At 39.5% G+C, this 23255-nt stretch overlaps 1 protein-coding gene across 1 annotated transcript; it reads right to left on the bottom strand.

Annotated features, from left to right (window-relative positions):
- On the bottom strand, nucleotides 1–22027 carry nt5c2a (5'-nucleotidase, cytosolic IIa). The gene is made up of 17 exons (XM_062430306.1): nucleotides 21904–22027; nucleotides 13698–13771; nucleotides 12569–12686; nucleotides 12183–12278; nucleotides 11624–11715; nucleotides 9477–9534; nucleotides 9152–9245; nucleotides 9013–9066; nucleotides 7981–8064; nucleotides 7843–7884; nucleotides 7652–7759; nucleotides 7464–7530; nucleotides 5997–6167; nucleotides 5345–5396; nucleotides 2926–2986; nucleotides 1496–1672; nucleotides 1–1413 (listed from the first exon to the last, which is right to left on the bottom strand). Exons 1-17 carry the CDS (start codon nucleotides 22002–22004, stop codon nucleotides 1171–1173), a joined length of 1692 nt encoding a protein of 563 aa, XP_062286290.1. The 5' UTR covers nucleotides 22005–22027; the 3' UTR covers nucleotides 1–1170.
- Nucleotides 22028–23255: the final 1228 nt, after the last annotated feature.

Here is a 23255-nt window from a genome sequence, read left to right as displayed (position 1 = left end):
CTTTTTATTCTGACGGATATGGGAAATATTTTACAACAGTGTGTGTGTGTGTGTGGGGGGGGGGTACTGGGTGAAAAAGTAGGTGAAGTTTCTGTTTCCTGTCAGGGTTATGCATGAGTTGTGATATGGCGTTGGCAATTTCCTGTTGACTTCACCTCATTGTAGCAGGCATGACATGGTCTCTGCTTCACACAAAATACTCTTCTGGAGTAAAACTGTTTTAAAATTCAACTACAGTTTAGTTCTATTTAAGTAAAAATCCACCCTCAGATGTGCTGTTATTTAGTTCCTACATTTCCCAAAATCGCTTTCAAGAACTCAGAGAGGTGATGAAAGCTGTGATGTGATAAGACACGATGGCAGCACTGAATTCTGCTCTACTGAGGCTACAGCACATGTAGAAACATCAGACATCTACCCTGGATGTTTTTAATGACTTGAATTCTATAGGAGCTTTGCAGTCGCCTCAACAAAACATCACATCTCTACATTTGGTGAGAAAAAAAAAGACACCTCAAATATGGTCCCAAAAACAGCATGTGACAACTACTACTAATGTGGCAGAGTTTGAGGGTGGATTTTTCCTTAAGGCTTCCTTGGTGTAGTTCTTCACCTCTGTGTTAGACTTGTTTTAAAGTGAGAAGAGTGAGCAGCAGTGCAGGGAAGTGTTAATACTCCATTCATTGAACTCAATGATACCTAAACAAAAGCAGAAACATTCATCTGCAAACAGATGCAGCAGAGCCAGGAGGATCAAACATGTAACAGCTGCTCTACCTGCTAATGCTAGCATTTCTCTTCTACTTTGTATAGAAAATATTCTGTTTTGTCATTTTGAAGTTTTCTATCCCAATGCCTGAATGTTACACTACTAACAGGCATGAATATAAACTCTGTTGACAGGTTCAGTGACCAGGGATGTAGTGAAGACCACCTGAATCTGCAGTAGTCCATGTTGTGTACAAGACCTGGTCCAAGAGTGGTAGACACAGAGTACCTAAATATACATAAATGTCAAAATGGATCAACAAGCTCTGGGATGGAACTGAAACTACAGTCCTGCTGACTGTTGATCTAAGGAAAAGCTGAAGCTGAGAAGCATTAAAAAAGGATGCACTGTAATGTAAGAGCAGAGCTTATCTACACACTCCTCCGCTCTCCTCCCACCATCTACTCCTCCTCTTCCTCCTCTTCCTCCTCTTCGTCATCATCCTCGTCGTGGCAGTGGGTGATCTCCTGTGGAGCCTGAGGGAAGAAGTGGGGCGGCTGGATCTCGCTGATAGATCGGGTCAGCTGGTGTCGCTTGCATTCCATTTCCTTGAAGTCCACATCGTGGCGGTTTCGTGTGGCCAGCGGGGACTCTGTGTCTATGATGTTGACATTGGTGTGCTCCACTGTCGACTCATGAGGCATCTGGGAGGGAATATTTTTAATGAGATATCTGGATCAAAGTGCAGCTGACAGACACAAACACCTGAAGCTTTAGAAGTCTCACCAGTACGTGTGCAGCTCTGAACAGGTAGCTGAAGGGGTAGTAGAGCATGTTGATGAAGGAGGCTGCGTACAGATCAGCGTAACGCATCACCTGGGAGGCAAACAGAGTCTGTCGGGATCCACTGCGAAACAGACTTCCCGTCATACCATAGCACATGTCCATGTCATGGGTGACTTTCTGGAAGGGACACAGAGACATGCAAGACAAGATTTCATTTACTGCTATTGTCTTCAATCCTGAGCATCCTGGCAGCAGACAAAAACATCTCAAACATCTGGACCAATGATGTATTAGTAGAAGCACACAGAGCAGAACTTGTTTTATTATTCAGGTTTCACAGAACTTTCCATGTTTTAATGTCATGAGTGTACCAAATGCTGTGTCAGGGTGTGCATTCTAAAAACTTTGCTTTTAGGGTTATCAAATGGGGAGAAATGTCCAACCTCATCTTAAACTGGTCCTAAATTGATACTATAGTAGTTCCTTTTTGTGTGAATGAAGCAGTATGCAAATTGAAGCAGCTGTGCTGTGTGTTTGACCACACTTTAGAGTCTGCTAGTTTGCTGGTACTCTAAAGACTGACTGCATCAGAGAGGAAGACTGGAGTGGTGTATGTCATTATCCTGACATCACATGTGACAGCTGTGGGGAACACTACATCAGTGAAGGACCCTGAACAAGAAGCCATCTGAACAAACTCCATCATCTAATGAAGGCCAGAGGATGCGGGTGAAAGCTCTAAATGTTCGCAATAAGGGGACCTTGAGTGTTTTCTATGTGTTTTGTATTTTCCTACAAAGAACTCTATAACTGTGATTCATGAACCTTTGTTTGACTAGTTTATTACTGAACCTGGGTATTTCTACCTGTGGCAAACACTGTCCTCCATGTTTCTTCTAACAGCAACATGCACAGCTGACTCTACTCCTGCACATACTGCAGCACAACTACTGGTTGAATGGATGAAGGTTCAGAAGTCATCATTCAGACAGGTTCAGTGTATTTACTGCCCTATAAATGCTGCAAGTGATCCATTTCATGGAGCTCTGCTGTAGGTACAGTCACAATGTTGAATAGTGATAGAAAACATTGACATTGTATCCACTCAATATTTTTTTGCTTTTCTTCTTGTTCGATATGAAATGTATTTAAATGAAACAACCTGGTATACTATAAAACATTGAGAATGGACTTTACAGTGAAGTAGGAGATATCTTGTGTCCAGCAGTTTTAACTTTAACATATATGCATGTTCATACATTCTGGACTTTTGCATGAGGATTTATTTTGATGAGGTCATTTATTTTACTGTGGAGAAAAAACAATAACCCACACCAGACACAAGTTATTAGTCAATGCAGAGTATTGTATATGTCTATGATATGATTAGAGGAGTTCTTTAATAAGTGACAGACAGGAAGAAGTTGTACCTTTATCCGTCTCTGCAGTGAGCTGATATCAGGCCTCTCATTGCTGCTGCTGTCCAAATGCCTGCAGACACAATTCAATTCAAATCACGTTATTTGTCAACACAATCAACAAACACAAGCAGCACACACTGCAAATCAAGCAGCACACACACCGCAACAGACAACATTCAACACATGAGTAATAATTTATAAAGTGCTTCGATAATAAAATGCATTTAGATTTTGTAATCCAAAATCTTAAAGTTTATGTAAAAAATCGTAAAAAAGGTTATGTCAGCAAGTGGGTCAGTGATCAGCATCAAGGAGCTGGACAGCCCTGGGGATGAAGGTTGCCTTCCTCCTCTGTGTCCTGACAGCAAAGTCCTGAGGGGAGCCACTCAAACTCAGGAAACAGAATATGGGAGGGGTCCTGTAGAATCCTGTGTGCTGATCATATAGGGCAGTGAGAGTTCGAACAGGCTGCTCAATGATTTTTGAGCAGACCTTAACCATATTCAGCATGCGGTTCCTGTTTTGCAGGGCGATAAGAGTGGAAACAGCAAGTGAAAGAAAAGGTTATTACGTTTTCAGTGAAGGCATAGTAGAATGTGGCGAGAATGTCCTTGTTGATCCCAAATGATTTCCACTTCCTGAGTAGGTACTGTCTCTGATGGCACTTCTTTAGGATTTCCTCTGTGTTAGAGGAAAACCCCAGCAAGTTGTGGAAGTGACAATTTGACTGTGTGGATCTGCAGTCATCTGTGTAGAGGATGAATAGAAGTTGGGAGAGGACACAGCCTTGCAGAGAGCCAGTGGAGGTGAAGAGGGTGTCGGACAGGGTGTAGTTCACCAACACCCTCTGTGTCCTGTTGGTGAGGAAGTCTATAATCCACAGAGTGAGTTGGTGGTTGAGATGGAAGAGTGTGATAAACTTCTCAGCCAGAATGTGTGGCTGCATGGTGTTAAATGCTGATGAGAAGTCTACAAACAGAAGTCTGGCTGTGGTGTTGGGGATTTCCAGATGCTTATGGATGGTATTTAAGATAAATCGACACCTCTGCCAGCCCGGTAAGCAAACTGCAACGGGTCCATCATTGAGTTACACAGTTACCTCGGTGATATGATACTTGATGATCATATCCATGGCCTTCATGACCAGAGAGGTGAGAGCCACAGGTCTAAGGTCATTCAGGACCTTAGTGGTGCCCTTCTTTGGGATAGGAATCAGTGTTGAGTGTTTCCACATCGCAGTGACTGTGCTGCTGGTCAAAGAGCCTGGAACAGATGCTGGAACACACCTCCCAGCTGCTCAGCTCAGTGCCTTAGGGTCCGCCCACAGATGTAGTCTGGTCCTGGAGCTGTGTTCATTTTAGTCCTTTTGAGGGCTCTCACCACCTCTGCTGTGTTGATGGTGAGGACGGAGGTTGCGCGGAGGTTCCCTTTTGCAAAGGCCTGCTCTACTTTGTTTTTATATTTCAGCTTGGCAATCGTTATGGCTTGCTTGACCTCTCTGTTGACTTCCTTCTTCTCAGCAAGACAGGTGACATGAGTTCCTCTTGTTGTGAGCAGATGTGAACAGTTTATATACTGCAGTTCAAAGTTTAATACCATAAATCCCTTCAATTACAATCGAAAGAACATCAGTAACTGATAAAACAAGCCACTGTGCACTCAGATATAAATACACACATGATGCTCATTACTAGTAGATACTGTGTTACTGCTCATAGAACAGCAGCTGAACACAGTAGAATTATGGCAAAAATAGCACTGGATTGGTGTGGTCATGTAAACGCCTTCAACTATTGAATTATTGTTGTCATGCTTCACTGTGATTGGCTCAGTGGTTTTAGCACTATGAGATCAGTGATGTGATTGGCTTAGAGTGTATTTAATAATCATAACACCCTCTGATCTATATTCACCTTCACACCGTTCTTTTGCATTTTGCACTAGACATTCTGTGCCAAAGACCTGCTGCATTGTGATGATGATCAATGTGATGTTAAAGTTGGGACCCAAAATGAAAATTGTCATCACTTCTTTCTTTCTTGTCTTCTATTTAATTCACTGAGTTAACCGGTAATGTTCATATAGTTACCTGCAGTTCATTAACATTTAATGGTGGTTCAACTATTCACTGAAACTAACTCTGATGTGACCTTAGCAAGTCACTTGCAGGCTAGTAAGCAGCAGGTACTTTCTGTTAGTTTAAAAGCATGGATACCATACTATCATCCTTAGAGAGAGTTTGTATAGAGACAAGTGTTAACTGAAGCATTTGTGACGGGAAACAATGTATTTGAATTCTTCTACCACTGCTATTTTGGTGGAACTTTCAAGGATCTATAAAAGATGAGTTGTGCATGAGGACAACACTGTAACACACTACCACACAGAACACTACCAACATCTGCTTTAAAATGAAAGTGAAACTCACTTGTAAAGCTCAGCAAGGAAGCACTCCAGAGACTGAAGTTCCTCAAATATGGCTAAAAAACAGAAACTAGTATTAGTACATCACATACCATCACAATTTATTATTCAGTCAGAATAGTTTTAATACTGCTGCATTTGATCAACAGTCAGTCATTACCAAAAGGATAGAACTCTGCATTCTTCCTAAGTATTTAAACAGGATATTTTGCACTTTTACTGCTTAAAGGAAAAGGCTGCAAATGATGGTTATTTTCTTCACTGATTAGTTAAATAATTCATTGTTTTGTTTATAAAATGTGAAAAAATTGTGAAAGAATATCTTTTACATTTCACCATAGCCTAAGGTCATGTCTTCAAATGTCTTGTCCAACTAACATTTTATATCAGATGTATGTCAGAGAAAATCACTGAAGCTGAAACCAGATCATTTTGCAATTTTTTCCTTAAAAATTACTAAAAAAGACAAGTTGCTGTTTCTTTATGTTCCAAACTAACCCTTAAATACTAAACTATAACTGCTTCTAATGTCACTACTAAAAGTTCAGATCAAACTCTGAGGAAAAGCTGAACAAATTGATTTGTGATGAAAGTAATCACAACTACAGATGGGTTATACGGTATGTATGTGTGAGTGCTGAAGTGTCCAGTCTTACAGCTCTTGTCAGTCCACACATGCAGCTCCTGGGCCAGCTCAGGTATGACCAGGAATGTCCTCCAACCCTGACGCTTCTTGGATTTGAGAATATCACCAAAAATATGGTCTCCAATGTAGACAATGTCTTTTCCCTTTGCCCCCAGCAAGTCACACACCATGTCAGAAGAACCTGGGAGTGCAAGAATGGCATTATAACATGTCATTTTGGTCATTTGGTGGTATCACAGCTGGACATGGCTAACAAATACATGATGAATTATTGATATGATGGGTGACTGGCACTATAAATAGTTGGAGCTGTGCATAATTGCAGTTGTTGTGAAGCTTTTTCAAAGCGACACTGTCGGTGATGTTGTGCTACTTCTTCACTGTTTTTTCTCCACTGTCAGATTTAGCAAGCCGTGGAGCAGGCAGATGTATTGATAGGAAAATGACTGATCAACTGGGGGAGTTAAAAAATGACACTCTTGCACGAGATAACTGACATTTATAAACACCATATCTACACAAAGCTTTGTAGATTTGATAAAAGCAGTGTGTCTGTATTACGGCTGCGACTGATCATTATTTATTGATTTGCATATTATTTTCTAGCTCATTGCTGTTTCCCCAAGTCCACGATAATGTCTTGTTTTATCTGACAAACATTCCTAAACTCAAAAGTATTCAAGGTACAATTATATAAACATGAGAAAAATGTAAATATTAATGATCTAAATATCTTGATTAGTTGTGATTGTTGCAGCTTTGGTATGCATATTTCTGTCTTTGTGCTTTCATAAATCTCAGAAGCAGTAATAAGGATTCATTTGAATGAAAACATGACAGTAATCACGAACACCAACATCGGCAATGGTGAAACAGATGAGTTCAGTACAAAACACCTAATGCTTCAGACTGTAAGTGACGGGTGCACAGAGGAGGGTGATGCAGTAAATTCTTTAGGACTGTGACCTCATATGAGTACACAAAGTATTACATTACAGGTTGTTGGCACTAATGCTGTCTACACTTCAGCTTTATGAAAGCTTCTATGAGTCAGCACATTCCGTTTTTTTTTCTCCCCTGTTGCACAATACAGTTATTCATTAGTTTGTTGGACTTTTAATATTTTTCCTCACGCTAGATCACTTATCTGTTAATATCATTTGAGAGATTATTAATTATTACCTATACAGTATATGTTAGTTCTGTATTTGTCAGGGGACTGAGTTTAGTCGTGATGTAAACAAACCTCTAGCAGCATCATGTTAGATTTAGTTCTTCTCTAGTATTAATGGTTTTCTACTCCAGTCTGGTTTAAAACCATCTGATGTAATAAATCACTTTAACAAGCTATGAAAACACAGTCTGCTTCATTACTGTGTGTAAGTTAGAAAATAATAAGCGATGAGCAATGATCACTTTCAGACACTGTCTAATAGCTGTTTGTGTGAATATTTCAAAAGTGAAAAAAGTTGTTTACCTCCGGAGTAAACGATACCACGATGGAGGGGTCCGGTGTACGTGCCAATCTTCAGCCGACCTGTGGTCTGAAATAAACCAGGACTACATCATGCACTCATAGATAATACATCCTTCATCTTGACACAGCAAAAAATGCAAACAGTGAGCACAGAAGAAGGAATACAAGCAGGGTATGGTGACACTCACAGTGTCGACCTGTCGTAGCACTGTTCCCTCCCCAAAGAACACAGGTTTGCGGGCGTCAACCAGGATCAAGTCAAAGTAGGACTGCCAGGGTCTGTGGGCTGTACCCGGCTGCAACACACACACACACACATGTTTTGATTTGCCTCCTTCAGCTGCATTTAAACCAGATGCTTTAAAATGACTGGCGTTACCTTTGGACCATGAGAAAAATCCATCAGGTAGGTCATGATTTTCTGAAAGAGAGCAGACAGAGAACTGTAATAATTATCAGACATTCTACATAAACAATCAAAAGTGAAAAAGATCATAAGCATGACCATTCAGCTAACCTGTGTGTATTTGTAATCACTGTTGGTGGCCAGAAATACTTTGGCGACTTCGTTCATGCGACTGAGGAGGAGAGGAAGCTTTGGCTAGGTGGAAAAAGAACCAACAACTTCATCAATACAGAAAACAGCAAAAGAAATGAGACTCATCTAAAATGTGCCACCGTGCTGCTGCACAGTAACTATGTGTTTGTCACTCCTGGATATTTTTCATTGAGGGCAATCTAGGGGTGATATGGCTCTAAAATGATATCACAATGTTCTTGACAATATGACAACACACTCCAGAATATTTTAATTATTAATTTTAAAAACATACAATTGCATTCAAATAACTGCTATTTTTTTGTCAGCATAAATGAAACTATTTGCCTTCAAATATTCAGCAAAAGCCAAACCTAAATGATCTCTCAGTTGTTTGGTTTGTAAACAGTTTAGTTGTCTGCTTGGTTTAAATCAGAATAGCTGCTGAGCTCCTCTTGTAAATTTTGGATGTTTCTCCTACTTAACCAGGAGCTTCTGCTTCAGGTGGTGGAATTAGTTTGTTGTATGAACCCATTTTGTTGTTAGTTTTCTTGCACTTCTTACATATTACTGTGGTTTGTTGTATATCTGATCTTTTGTAACTAAACCACTTCCAGTCACTCTTCTTTTTTGAACAACCTCCTCCACTGTAGAGCCGGTAGCAATGCTACTTACACTGTACATAGTGTATGACATTACGTCAACAAGTTGGAATATTGCCATTATCACAATATGGATTTTTAAATGTGTTAAATATGTCTTGTTTCATGTGCCTGTTTTTAAATGGGAACACAATTGATCTGTTAAGAACAGCATTTTGCTTCTATATATGCTGGATGTGTATTTAGAGGTGACAATACAAGTGATTCAGATTCTTTAAAAAAAAATCACACCAGTATTGTCTTGAATAATATGATATGACACACCTCTAATTTCATCCACTTTAATTCACTGAGTTATAAACACAAAATATGAAAAAGTCCAAGTATAACTTTAAAGTGGTTTACTTACATCCTTTACTACATACTTCTCCAGGTTCTCAACCGTTTTTTCTTTCAAGGACCCCTTTAAAAATATTCAAAAAGTGGAATGAATGAATACAGAATTGTTTGCAGGAGATGACCAAAAGCTGTCTGAGAAAGGAATTTACCTTAAAATGAACCCAGTCCACAGCGTCTCGGACATCCTGGAACATGCTCTTATAGGACATAAAAAGGTCGCCATCTTTGAAGCCAGTCTCACAACTACAGAGACAGTACACATCATGTTCACATTAGAGTTGGGACTACATGGGACTCTACAGGCCAGACAATGACCAGGAGTTAAGTGTTTCCCACAGAGCCACATTCTTATCAAGACAGACACAAACCCTGGAACATCATTTAACCATCATGGCATAGTGAAAATATTCAAAATGTCATTAAAATAGCATCCGCTTCACCACCTTTATATATAAAAGAGTGGACATACAGCACCTTGAGTATCTGGAGCAGTTACTGAAGAAATCAACCAGGCAAGCAAACAGGTATGTTTCTGAAAAACAAAACCACTGATTGTCATCTTGAATATTTAAACAACTGCAAATCTTGAACTGAACTCCAGTTCAGGCACTATTTTGTGACATAATTGAAGGGAATTGTGGACCTATCATAACAGTGTCTAAACCTCAAGCCTCTGATGATCACAGGTCTTCGTTTGTCATTTTTTATTAGTATAAAAGCTTCATGAGGGCGGGTCTTAACTAATATGAGCCTGTCAGAAGGCAGATACCAGAGAGAGGAGTAGAGCTATGGATGCATGAAAGTGGTGTGTTGCTGTTAAGAGCAACTTCATTGTATGGTTGGTGACACCAAAGAGGACTGGAGCAGCCCAACCACCCAGCAGAGTGCCAGCTGACAGCAAGTGAAGGTCTGCATCCTTTTCTTGTTTTTAGGTGTATGTTGTGGTGGACTGTCAGCAGCTGGTACAGCTAAAATATGTCTACACAGAAAGCCATTCAGTCTGGTTTTTCAATCCTCTATTTCACATACATACAACAACAAAGATACAAATATTTTAATCCATGCAGCTGTTAGGGGCTGCACAATTAATCAAATTTTAATCGCGATTTCGATTTTGGCTTCCCACGATCAAATGAATGTGATCGAGCGATATTTCAAATGCGTCCTCTGTCCATAGAGCGCTCCGCATCAAAGCATTTTTTCCACTGCAAAGCAAATCAAGCGCTCCTTAGACCACTGTCGGATGACTTGTCTGCGTGAGCCAATCAGAGCTGAAGCAGCCTGAAGTTTCTTGGATACAGTCTTAAAGAGTGACGTGTGAAAAATACATCAGCAGTGGGTGAGGAGCCTTTCCTTTGAAGTGGATAATCATGCTTTTTGGAAATATTTTGGTTTTAAGGCAAAGAGTGCTGGTGAGTTGTGTCAGCACCACAAAGCAACACAACTAACTTATTCAACCACCTGACGCGATTGGTCTAATAAGCAGCAACACGGATCTATCAGGACGCTTTGCTCTCACACGCGCTGCATTGATAGTAACACTCACACACTCACACACACACGCAGTCACTCTCTACTGCGCGCTCTTGCTCGCTCGCTCCAGATTCCGGGAGATTGGATCTTATTGCCGGGTGTCAGGGAGCTGCTCATAGACATAATATACGCTCATAGACATATATATGGAGCCTCTATCAATATGCGGGAGACTCCCGGAACTTCTGGGAGAGTTAGGATGTCTGAAATAAATTATTATAAAAATTATTATTACCAATTTATTTTGATGTAAAGATTTGCACATTAAGGAGCATAAGGAGCAATATGGATGCATTTACATTTATGACAATAACTATATTTTTTGTCATTAAAAATCAATGAAAAATCGTGATATTAATCGGGATCTCGATATTGATCAAAATAATCATTTTGGCCATAATCGTACAGCCCTAGCAGCTGTCTACACAGGCCATATAATGGCTTGTGTTTCACTTGCATTAACGTACATGTAAACATGGCCCAAAGTTGATGTTTACACTTCAAATCATTTTTCTTAACCTGCAGTCAACACTGTACCTGAACGCACACACACACACACACACACACACACACACACACACACACACACACACACACACACACACACACACACACACACACACACACACACACACACACACACACACACACACACACACACACACACACACACACACACACACACACACACACACACACACACACACACACACACACACACAGACAGCAGACTGTCAATCCTCACAGCAACATATGTCATGTCCAGCAACATGTGTAATGTCAGTGTTGAGGTGGGGCTAAACAACAGATAACAAAGTTAACTTTCAGCTGGTTCAAAGCTGAACAGCAGTATGCTCAAAACTGCTAGGCGGCTGGAACTGAAGTGGTATGGCACTGATAAAATTACACCACTGACATTGGTGGTGGTACTGAAAATTGGTACTGCAGAAAAAATTATGAAATCTAAATGCCTCCTTTTTGGAAATTACAATTTTGACCAAGCATGCACATGTGTGTGTAGTGTAGTTTGACTTTTTCCACAAAAAGGTGTGATATGTCAACCAGTGCTGTTTTGGGTATTTCATTACCAGGCAGGTTGAAAAGTGTGTTGAGGATGTAGAAGCGATCCGTATCTCCACGTTGAATAAATTTGTTGGGGTACATCTCTCTGATATCAGGCCTGTACATAGGGAATTCAAACATATGTTCAGCAGGTAAATAAGTGATGAGAAAGGTCAAAACAGGAAATATGAGCGATGATTTGAACTATACTGCATCTCTATTAGCTCCCATTGCAGTGGTCACAAAAGTGTATTATGTCACCCCTACATGTGCATGTCAGATACAAACAACACAGGCACCTGCTTATGAAGACACTGCATGTGAAAGATGTTTAAATAGCTGCATTTAAGCTAGACACCCAGTCACCCTCACTGGATATATGTAAGGGTACATAAATATGGTAGTGTACCATAGGAAGATGCGCTCATATTCACAATACACAGCCCATATCCCTTAATTCAGGATATTCTATATGCTTCACTACAAGATAATGTGGGATGGAAGGAGGACTCAATCATGTGGACATTTCCTTTGTTTTTCTTGAGACTTCATGGCAAACAGTTCAGTGGGAAAAGTTGATCTCACCCCCTCAAGAAGTTGAACCCGTGCACACACACCAGGATGTTCCCATAGGTATCCACTTTGAGCAGGTTGCCATACATTGTGTCAAACACCAGACCTCTGACGAAAAATGGAGACAGGTGATGAAGACAAGAGAGAGCTTGGTCAGGGACAAAAAGCACAGCTGTCAGAGGCAGTAGTGAAATACATTCTGTCATACATGTGTGTATACAGTGTAGAGTATACTGTGCTGTCTTCAGGGACCAGGATACAACATCTCAATGTATTCATACATATATGATTGCTGGAGTCTCTTGGCTGCCAGTGTCTAAGTGGTGAAAACAATCAATGACGTGTTCACTGACAAAACAGAACAAAGTAAGGATAAATATTTATTTTAGTGGACCAACCTGGTGGGGAAGGATGGGTCATAAACAAAGTTGAGCAGTTCTTGTGGATATCCAATGGACACCAGGCGTTCCACTGTCAGGTCGAAACCCAGCGACTCATACTCAGGAGATTTATACACTAGACACACAGACAGGGAGACACGCTCATGATCACAACACACACCATGCTGAAAGTGGCAATGAGTCCAAACTCACTCATCAGACAGGAATTAATCCTCTAATTATTTGTTAGCCATATGGTGTCAAATGTTTTAAACCTGTCCACAAGCACATGACCAATGAAACCTATTCACACATAATGAATCTTGGGACAGACTACAGTCAGCCTTTAGAAACATACTGCATGAACCCTAGTTTAAACCCCGCCACCCCCTCCCACCATGCTATGTGGAATGACTGTGTGGTTGCCTCTAGTCCAGGAATATCCACATAAACAGCTGGATAGCAGCAGCTTGGGTTACCCTGGGTGTTGCAGTGATCAGTGACCAGGCAAAAACTGCTCTGTCTATCTTGTCTGAATCATTTCTGTAAAGCAGAAAATTTAAAACAGGCATTGCCTTTTTTGACTCTGTGATTGTAGGTACTAACAATTATCATGAGCCTTTCACTGAGGTTTGGTCCCATTTTGTATTTTTTTGCTATAAATATGCTTTTCATTACTGTGAAACAACACTATCTTATTATATTCTGTATGTTTATTGACTTGTTTTATTTTATCTGTAAGGGCTATTTTAATGTATTTGTTTTCTCATAGGCTCTTCAGTGATTTACTATTAGATGTTGTCTTGTGTTGCATCATGGTCTTTATCTGTTAGAAAACGTAATAACAAATATTGTGGATATAATGTGCCAGCCAAATGTAACAAAAGTATAAAATATAAACATGTAGGTGGCCTTATGGACATGTCTCACAGGTCTGCTGTAGACGAGGCTAAAGTTGTAACCCCTACTAGGAAAAGGTTAACTGAGTGAGTCCTGCAGGGCAGTGCTTTGAGCAAGCTGCTTGGTCAAAGACAGACATAGACCGGGGACATCCAGGTGATTACATCTGTAAACACATCTTTTTCTCTACATGCAGACCTTCACAGGTTTATCAATGCTGATTCCAACAGGCTCAAACTGCACTTACCTGCCAGAGTGTAATCCATATCAAAACCAAAACACTTGATCTTCTCCATTGCCAAGCTTCGGTTCACAAACACTCTGGAAGAGGAAAACAGTGTATGGTCAATCACTACATGACAGCTGGTAGTTCACATGAAATATTGCACTGCACAAATCAGACTAATGTAGTATTTTTGTATAAATACTCATGTATAAAGATTAATAGGATTCAAACTAAAGCTACAGGAGAAAACCAAAGGGCAGCAGTGCATCAGTCTGATACTGATACTATGTGAGGTCAGGTATGATGTGTGAGTTGTTGTGTTTGACTGTATTACCATGAGTCACTTACATGAACATTAACAACCACGTCACCAGCTGACATGCACTTGCCCTGGTTATTATACACTGATCAGTGAAGGATTCCTTCATATAGTTTGTAATGATTACTCTATATGTTCAAAGTAGAAGGTGTTAACCTTATTATTATCCCAGAAAGATATCCATTTAACTAAATCATTTATGCTACACCCAAACAAAAACACCACCACCCACAATGTGTGGATTTCATGTTCACCCCCTTGATATGCAAATGTATTTTTTTCATAGGAGAACCACAATCTTCCTCATTATTAGGACCAAAATAAGATACAAAACACACTATAAAATTAACAAAATGATCATTTAAATAAACTAAGTTTCCTATTTATTGGCTTCACTTATTTAAACTACTACAGTCTAATATAAATATTGTCCTGCAATAAATCTTCTAACAGTTAGTCTACCCTCCTTTATATAAATCTGTACAACACAATACAATTGAACAGTAGCACTAACTACAGCCTCCAAAATGAAGTTGACTGAACAGTGTTAGTAAGGTGGACCTAATAGACTGCACGCTGAGTGTGTGGTCAAACAACAGTCACAACTAACAGTCTGACCAAGCATTTGATTGCAGACTTTGGTACTTATTATTATTATATTATTATAATTATATTATTATTATTATTATATTATTATTATTATTATTATTATTATTATTATTATATTATAATTATATTATTATTATTATATTATTATATTATTATTATTATTATTATTATTATATTATTATTATTATTGTTGAACGCACCTGACCAAAGGTCCAAAACCCAAAGAAATGTAAAACAGAGAAAAACAGCAAATCATCACATTGAAAAAGCTGCAGCCAGAGAATGGTTGGCATTGTTGATTGATAAATGAATTCAATGCTTAATCAGTTATCACAGTAGTTGCTGATTAGTAGTGTCTGTTGACTCTGTCTATTAATCCACTTTCAGATCCAGACTTACCCAGAAGGCATTTTTAACATTTCAAGCCTGTTGAAACAACCTGCAAGAACCCTGTGACGTTATAGCAAAGCAAGGTCTCTGATGATCCTTTCCATCATTTCTAGACTTTCACTGAATTTCTGCCCTCAATGAATCACGTCAACAGTGAAACTCACAGTCAAAGTAGCCACAAAATCTACAGTCTGGACTTTATACAGATGTTAGCTGGCACCTTCTACCAACTCATACATCGTTGACTCCTTTTCAGCAGATTTACAGATTATACTGTGTACACAGACAGCATAATCTGTGACTCTGCTCAGATTGCACACTGGCCTTTAGTTTCTACTCAGATTGTGTGAGGACGCAGCAGACTAACAGTAACAAATGAGGATTACTGAGTGGAGAGGTAAAGGGAAAGATGCAGGAAGAGGGGAAAATGCAACAAAGGAGCTCACACCAAGAAATCACAATGACCACCAACTGCTGGCTCCACAGGGAGAAATCCAACTCACAATCAGTGTCAGTATGGATGGAGTTCCATGGGAGTTGGATGGACAATCAAATCACATCATGGACATCAAAACAAAAAGGTAATGTAGTCAGTAGTCGCAGTTTGTTTCAACAACAAAAAGATGGCATACCTCATTGCAGGATGGTTTTGAGCCAGATCCCTTGGAAAGCTTTGTAATAGAGAATACATGTAGTATTACCACTGACCTCAAGCTTCCCTGTCACTGAACAGTCTGTTCTATTACATATCAGAACCCTGTTATATCCACACAGTCATAAGACCTTCGTACAGTCTGTGCTTTATCAGCTTTCAAAGAACATTACCTGCTATTAAACATACAAACAGCAATAAACACATCTGACATTTTAAAGCATTTCAGGGTTTCATTATTTGTATGCAATGCAACTAGACCAGGTTAACATAATGTTCCAGCTCATCATATCTTGTTAGATCTCATTCAGCTCCCAATGTTATTTAACTAGAAGATGATTAGACCTATCATGAATAAAGTAATTTGAAATAAATGGAACACAAGGAAGACTCTGTATTTGAATTAAAGCTGAATGTGCTTCTAAAGCATCATTAAGTGATTGAGCCTTACAGTTCATTCTTGACTTAAGAAACAGAAAATCTCTACTCATAAACATACTCGCTTTTTCTGGAGCTTTTGACCATATCACATGGTCTTCAATGAGTTGTCAAACTAAACTCTTAGGGCAACATGGATAGGATGTCCTGAAAGTGCTTAGAAATATGGAAATATGTCTAAACATCTACAGTTCCATGATGACTGAGCAAAGTCCATCAGGTGATGAAGACCACGTGATATGGCTGAATGTTCCAGAATGCGGGAGTAAGCGGGCCTTAGGTCGAGATTGTTTTGTCAACTTCATGAAGTGATATTCTTGAAATTAAAAATACCCTGTAAATCATATGTGACTTTCCTGTTAACAGTTACATCCTATACCCCCCCCCCACACTCCCCCACTCCACCACCAGTGTTTCCCATAAATACATAGACCAATGTGTGGCTGATGTGGAATTGATTGTGGGTTGTTTTTTTGTTGTTAAACACGATTTTGAAATATAAATATCGTTCCGTTCATTCATATCCGCATAGCACTCTTTCTCCCCGTTATTCTCGTAGACACACACACACACACACACACACACACACACACACACACACACACACACACACACACACACACACACACACACACACACACACACACACACACACACACACACACACACACACACACACACACACACACACACACACACACACCTAAAGTGTAGGAGCAGTTGACACTACATAACAACTAAAGTGTGTGCTGAATCCTGCCGAGGGCGGCACGAAGCGTGCGTACGCACGTATGCACGCTCACAAAAAACGATCGGTTTTCGTCGCTTTTGCGTCATATCAATGATATGATGTCACTGTGTGGATCATTAACCTTGTTGCAGTGTGTTCCCTGGTTATAGTTAGTGAACTATCAGCTTCTACCTGCTCAGATCTCACAGTCAGCAGCAGGAGATGAGGAGAGCAGCAGCTAGTAGCTAAGTATGGAAGCAAATGATGGTAAAAGTAAAACTGGTAACAAATAAACCATTATTATTATTTATCTTTTATTTATTGTTCCAACAGCTCAGGTCCATTGAACAACAGAAAATACCTCTTTTTGTGTAGCATACATGTGTATGTTATTTTGTTAAAGCTATCAGACATTAACATTTAGTTGTTTTGTTTAAATTATTATTTATAATTTAATATTACTTTAACAACTCAGGGACGTCCAAGCAGCAACATGTTGTTTGAGCACTTTATTGCATTGTCAATTTGATGTCCAAAATAATGTTTTGTTTTTGAATGAAGGGGTGGAAATTAAAAAAATATTGTTTTATCCAATTCATCGATTAATCGAAAAAATAATAACTGAATAATCGATTATCAAAATAATCGTTAGTTGCAGGTTGCAGCCCTATTTTTTTCCCCCTTAGTGTTGCTAGGTTACCGACACACAGCACCGCTACAACGGCAACGCCCCCTCCCCCTGGTCAGAGCCCCTGCCCCTCAAAAGGTCTCCGTACGACCCTGCACCACACATTGCTACCTGGTCTGTGGGAAACACTGACCTCTTGTATGCTAGAGGTGGTGGTGGAAGTACAAATACTTTTCTTAGGAAAGAATGGATTAAACCAGAACTTAAAGGCCAGCGAGTATAGAGTATGATAATAATCAGTAGCAGAATAGTAGAAATATGTTTCAAGGTTTCAGACACTCAGACAGTTCTGTTTCCTGTTGCAGTGGTGTAAATGTTTCCTGTATGAGTACACAGCTCACTGCAGTAAGAGCCTTACAACAACACCAACACCAGCTGCAAATGCAACAAGTGAAATGTTAGTTATTTGTCCACCTTGACTAGGAAATTTGTGATGTGCAACCTTTTCATATTTTTCAGAACATGTTTCCCAGCTGCATACTGTCATGCCCATATCCTTCTGCTAACAGATTATTGAAACCAATAGCTTTTTTTCATTGAGTGTCGTTCTGCCTAAATTAACCACCCTTTCTTTAACATCACAGATAGCAGTCACAGGTACAGTGTCACTGCTCCAGCTCCCAGTGGAACTACATTTGAACTGATACTTGTTTTATTCATGCAGTAAACATCCAACAGAATTACACATAGCAGAGATATTGACATACAACAAAGAGCACAACATGAAACTCTAGCTGATTTGAAATGGACAGAACACAGAAGATGAAACTGTTTGTCTTCTCTGGCAGAGGATGACTAAGGATGACTTTAATACTTATTAATTAATAAACTTTTCAGCAGCTTAGCTCTGGTTGTTTAACATGTTGCCCTGCTGCAGTGATGCAGCACTGAACTCAGGGTGTGTCCGTGGACCATGGCATCACTGATGGGTGTTATTACAGGTGCAACAAGGTGTTCTCTAAAACCCAATTTGCACAATACCAGTTAGACATCCAACTCATTTCTGAGTTCCCTAATGGTACTACAGACTTAAAGGATGGGTTCACAGTTTTTCAACTCTGATATAAAACATCAGTCAGGTGTCCAAATGAACATTACATTTTCATTTATTTATTTATTGCTTGCTGTAATCAATTCCTCCTGTCCATACTGACCCTTCAGACAAAATCCACAGTCCTCCTTCTGTGTAAAAATGTATTTAAAAGTTGATCTGAAGCTAATATGAAGCTTCAGTCGTCCAAATGAGTCAAATCAAGTCTTCTATGTTTCAACGTTGGTGTTTTTAGTGGCAAAGTCTTTTTGTTACTATATAAACACAAAGAGGGAATTTGATGCTAAAAAGACTGTAAATTAGTCAGATATCTACTTGATATGACTAACTCAGACTGATGAAGACTCATAGAAGCTTCACATCTACTTTTAAATGACTGTGTGGACACACTGTGGATTTTGTCCTCCATCATTTCCATTGAAAACACATTTAAAGGAGATATTTTGGTCAGTATGAACAGGAGGAATGATTACAGAGAGGAAACCCTATTTACTGGTCATATGAACACCTGACTTATGGTTTAAGACACAGTTGAACAAGAATAGATCAAAACCTAAAATAAATCTTGATATGAAAGACTGGAGGGTTTTTAATTTCAAACAATAGATACAGGAAGTGATGACAAGAGGCCACCAAGCCCCCAGGAAGTGACTGAAGCCAATTTGATAAAGGCCTTCTCAATACCAAATAAGTCTGGAGCAGCTGAGCTTCAACACAACTACCTGACGGTACTGTGACAAAACAATCTCAACTCAAAGCTCCATTAATACATTTCCTGTCACAAAAAATAACCTTATTAACAGGGAGTGGCTGTAATTTATGTTATTCAGTCTGGGATGTGGCTATAATAAAAATCCAAACGGTTATGTAGCTTAATGAAAGAAAACACTATTTAATATAGACTGATCTACACAGTACCCCATTACCCCACTAGAACACTGCGCTCCCAGCATGCAGGCCTACTTGTGGTTCCTAGTATCTCTAAATGTAGAATGGGAGGCAGAACCTTCAGTTATCAGGCTCCTCTTCTGTGGATCCATCTTCTAGGTTGGGTCCCATTTAAGAGTAGGCTTAAAACTTTACTTTATGTTAAAGCTTATAGTTAAGGCCAGCCAGGCTTGTCTTGGACCAGCATTATGCTGCTATAGGCCTAGACTGCTGAGAGACTCATGATACACCAAGGTCCTCTTTCCTCCTCCCTCTCTCTCAGTCAAGACAGATGGTCACCCACTTAGAGCCCGGTTCTGCCTGAGGTTACTTCCTGTTAAACAGAGTTTTTCATTGAATATATACTGAATATTGCTGCTGGTGTGGGAAGGTTGGGTCTCTTTAAACTAACTTTAAGAGTACAGTCTAGACCTGCTCTATGTGTAAAGTGCTTTGAGATTACTTTTGTTGTGATTTGGCGCTGTATAAATAAAGATGTAATTGAATATTGGCCTGCCCTACTACTAAGCACATTTGTTTAAAACTGTGTGATACACACATCATCTTCATATACTGTACACTGCCTGGTTACCATCAGACATGGACATCATCAGCATATTTAAGATGCTTGTTTTTATGTAAGTGTAAGTTTATTCATGTAGCACTTTTCATACAGTAGTTGTTACACAAGGTGCTGTACAATGAACAACCATAGATAGATGTTGGTAAGGCAAGTTTTTCCTTGGCTTTTAAAAGTGATCACTAAGGATGCCTCTTTCATTTCTGCTGGTAAAGACCTGCTCTGCTACTGCTTGGTTGGAATGAAAACCTGCAGTCACATCAATCTTTGTGGACTAGTTTGGACATGCCTGGCGTAGACTATATGGTGCTGTTGTTGTTGGTGGGGGGGGGGGGGGGGGGGGGGGGGTTTCAATATTATTTGACTTACCCACCACAATCCTAACATAGTTTTAATGCAGTTACTATCAAGTCAATTGTTAATGCTAAGTGTAAATGACCAAATTACAGTGTTTTTTTATCTTTGTAAACTTTGCATTAATCAATGCATTTGTTTATTGCTTTTATTTTATTTACCATGAACATGGAAGTGCTTTACTAGATGCACGTAATGTGTAAATTAATATTAAGTCAAACTGGTGACAGTGCACAGATCCTCTTTTATCATGTAAATGTCACATACCAGTCTCCTTGAGTAAGTAACTGTGGCCCATTCAACTTGCCATACAAGGGTCAGGCTGCTAGCTGCTCACAACAAAAGTCATCTCAAGGCACTTTACACATAGAGCAGGTCCAGACTGTACTCTTTAATTTAATTTAAAGAGACCCAACATTCCAACATGAGCAGCACTTGGTGACAGCAGTAAGGAAAAACTCCCCTTTAAACAGGAAGTAACCTCAGGCAGAACCGGACGCTAAGTGGGCGACCATCTGCCTTGACCAGTTGGGGTTGAGGGAGAGAGAGAGAGCGAGAGAAAGGGAAAGAAGGAGAGGAGGAAGAAAGGAGAAATAAAGAGGAGAAGGAGAAAGGGAGAAGAGGGAAAATTGAGATGAGAGTTCAGGAGTACAGTAATGTCCCAGTGGTAATGTCTCTATTCACACCAACTGCCTGGAATCCAGGGACAGTCACATCTGAGTCAGGTATCTGTTTGTTCAGCCAAGTCTCAATGAAACAAATGATACTGCTTTGTCCTCCCACTGAATTGGTGCGAAATGCATTCTGGGATACTTAAGTCACCTTCAGCTGACCAACTCACCTTCAGTCAGTCAGTGACAGACAGACATTCAGGTTTGTAGGGTTGGCTCCAATGTTGCAGTCCAGCCAAAAATGTTATCCTTTAAAACATTCAACCAAAGAGGGCAGTAAAACACTGCTGCTCAGCCTGCTGGAAAGAATGACTTTTTATATTGATATCATAACTGTTGGATTCCACAATTGCTTTGGAGGTTTTTTCACATGTCTTAGAGTCAAGAGAGGTGTGTGCAAGATTTAAGAGATTTCATAAAGAAGAAAAGTACGTAGTAAAAACAGTATTTAGTTACCAACACTTAATTATATGAAAAGCATAAAAACACATAAGCAGCCAGCTTTAAATGTTGCAGGATTATTTTCAGAATTACTGAAAATTCTGGTTCATGTCAGATTGTCAACATCCAAACTGAAATAACCACATTCCTCCAAAACTACAAGAAGCTTAAACAAAAAACAATTTGTTTTTTTATCATACATCATTATTATTTAACAATCATGATGCTGTGCAAATGTCCAACAGTGAATACAACTCAAACACACACAACCACAATTCGTAAACGGACTCAAACACGGGTGTGACCTTTGTGTCTTAAATAATTGGTGGATGCTAAAATTGTTTGCAGCACTTTTCTGCAGTCTGACTAAAATGTACCTGTGGTGAGCTTCACGCCGATACTTCTTCATGGTCACACCGTCCATGTTGGCTGGGAGGTCGGCATAGTTTTGCAGACGATCACTCCATGAAGTCGTCATCTTTTACCATTAAAAGCAGTTTCTGGGAAGAAAAGAGCTGCTTATTAAACTCAGACCCATACACATACTCAGTGACACTTCAGTCTTTGTTTAAGATGATTGTGTTAATTAGAAATGTTCTAAAATTCTATTCTGACCAGAACAAACTGTAAGCATGAACAGAGCAGTAAAAACAGTCAATTACAGAGATTGGCATGTAGTGAGCAAGTTTTCACCTTTGAATTTGAACATGAAATTTGTATAAAGACCAGGTTACACCAAACTGCTGCAAAAATGTCTACGTCCAAATGTATTGTGTAACAGTTTTTCTTACTCGTCCTGTCCATGTCGGCTACAAAGAGCCGACATGTGCTCTTAAAGCAATTCCACAAATCTACTACTCTCTTTTTAGTACAAAATTTCCTCTCTGTATTTCTCTCCCTCTACCATGGATCAGCTGACAAACACTGTTGAAGCACAAAGAGGACATTTCACACACATATGACTACATTGTCAAGGGTGTAAGATTATCTCTGTCTGCTTTAGACTGTAAAGTGATGTTTCTGATAGAGTCTGACGGTTTAACAACAGTTTAATATGAGTTGACAGTCATTTATAGCAGATCACATACGTCAGATTTGTAAACCGAGTATAGCGTAACTTTAATGCTTCTTTCATGCAAGAGCTGGAACATCGAGGCAAAACTAAAGTTAGCTCAGTGCCCTGTAAAGGTAGTGTAACTTCAGATGAAGCTTGTTGACAGTTAACATTAGCAAGCTAAGTGACTGTTCCATTAGGTTTCTATTATCTTTCTAACGTCGCTGGAAGGTTATGTCATCTGGAACCAGCCGTTTTACTCCATGTTCAGGTTAGCTTCATATATGGGCGTGTGTGTGTGTGTGTGTGTGTGTGTGTGTGTGTGGTGGGGATTAAAAGAGAAACATAAATGATATTTAGCAGCCAATTTGTTTTTTCATCACTTAAGTTACACTTATGAAAAGACATCATAGCAGGAGCCTTAAAACAAGAAAAAAGATTTCACTGATAGGCTACTTCTGGTCAGTTTGAGGAAAGGTGAGAGAACAATAATCATTTTGTATTTGAAAGAAAAACGGAGTGAAGAAAAAGTATCAAGATATTGTGTGATTGTATTTCAAAAGGTGAAAATAACTTTTCTTCCTTCGTTTTAAGTGAGAAAGAGGAGATCTACACGGCCACAACCAATAAAGTGGACAATAAAATCGTGCTGTGAATTTCTATCCACAAGATCAG

This window comes from Scomber scombrus, chromosome 12 (genome assembly GCF_963691925.1).
Source record: "Scomber scombrus chromosome 12, fScoSco1.1, whole genome shotgun sequence".
Classification (NCBI taxonomy): domain Eukaryota; kingdom Metazoa; phylum Chordata; class Actinopteri; order Scombriformes; family Scombridae; genus Scomber; species Scomber scombrus.
Note: the sequence above shows the minus strand (reverse complement) of the source record. Positions and strands in the feature narration are given on the sequence as shown.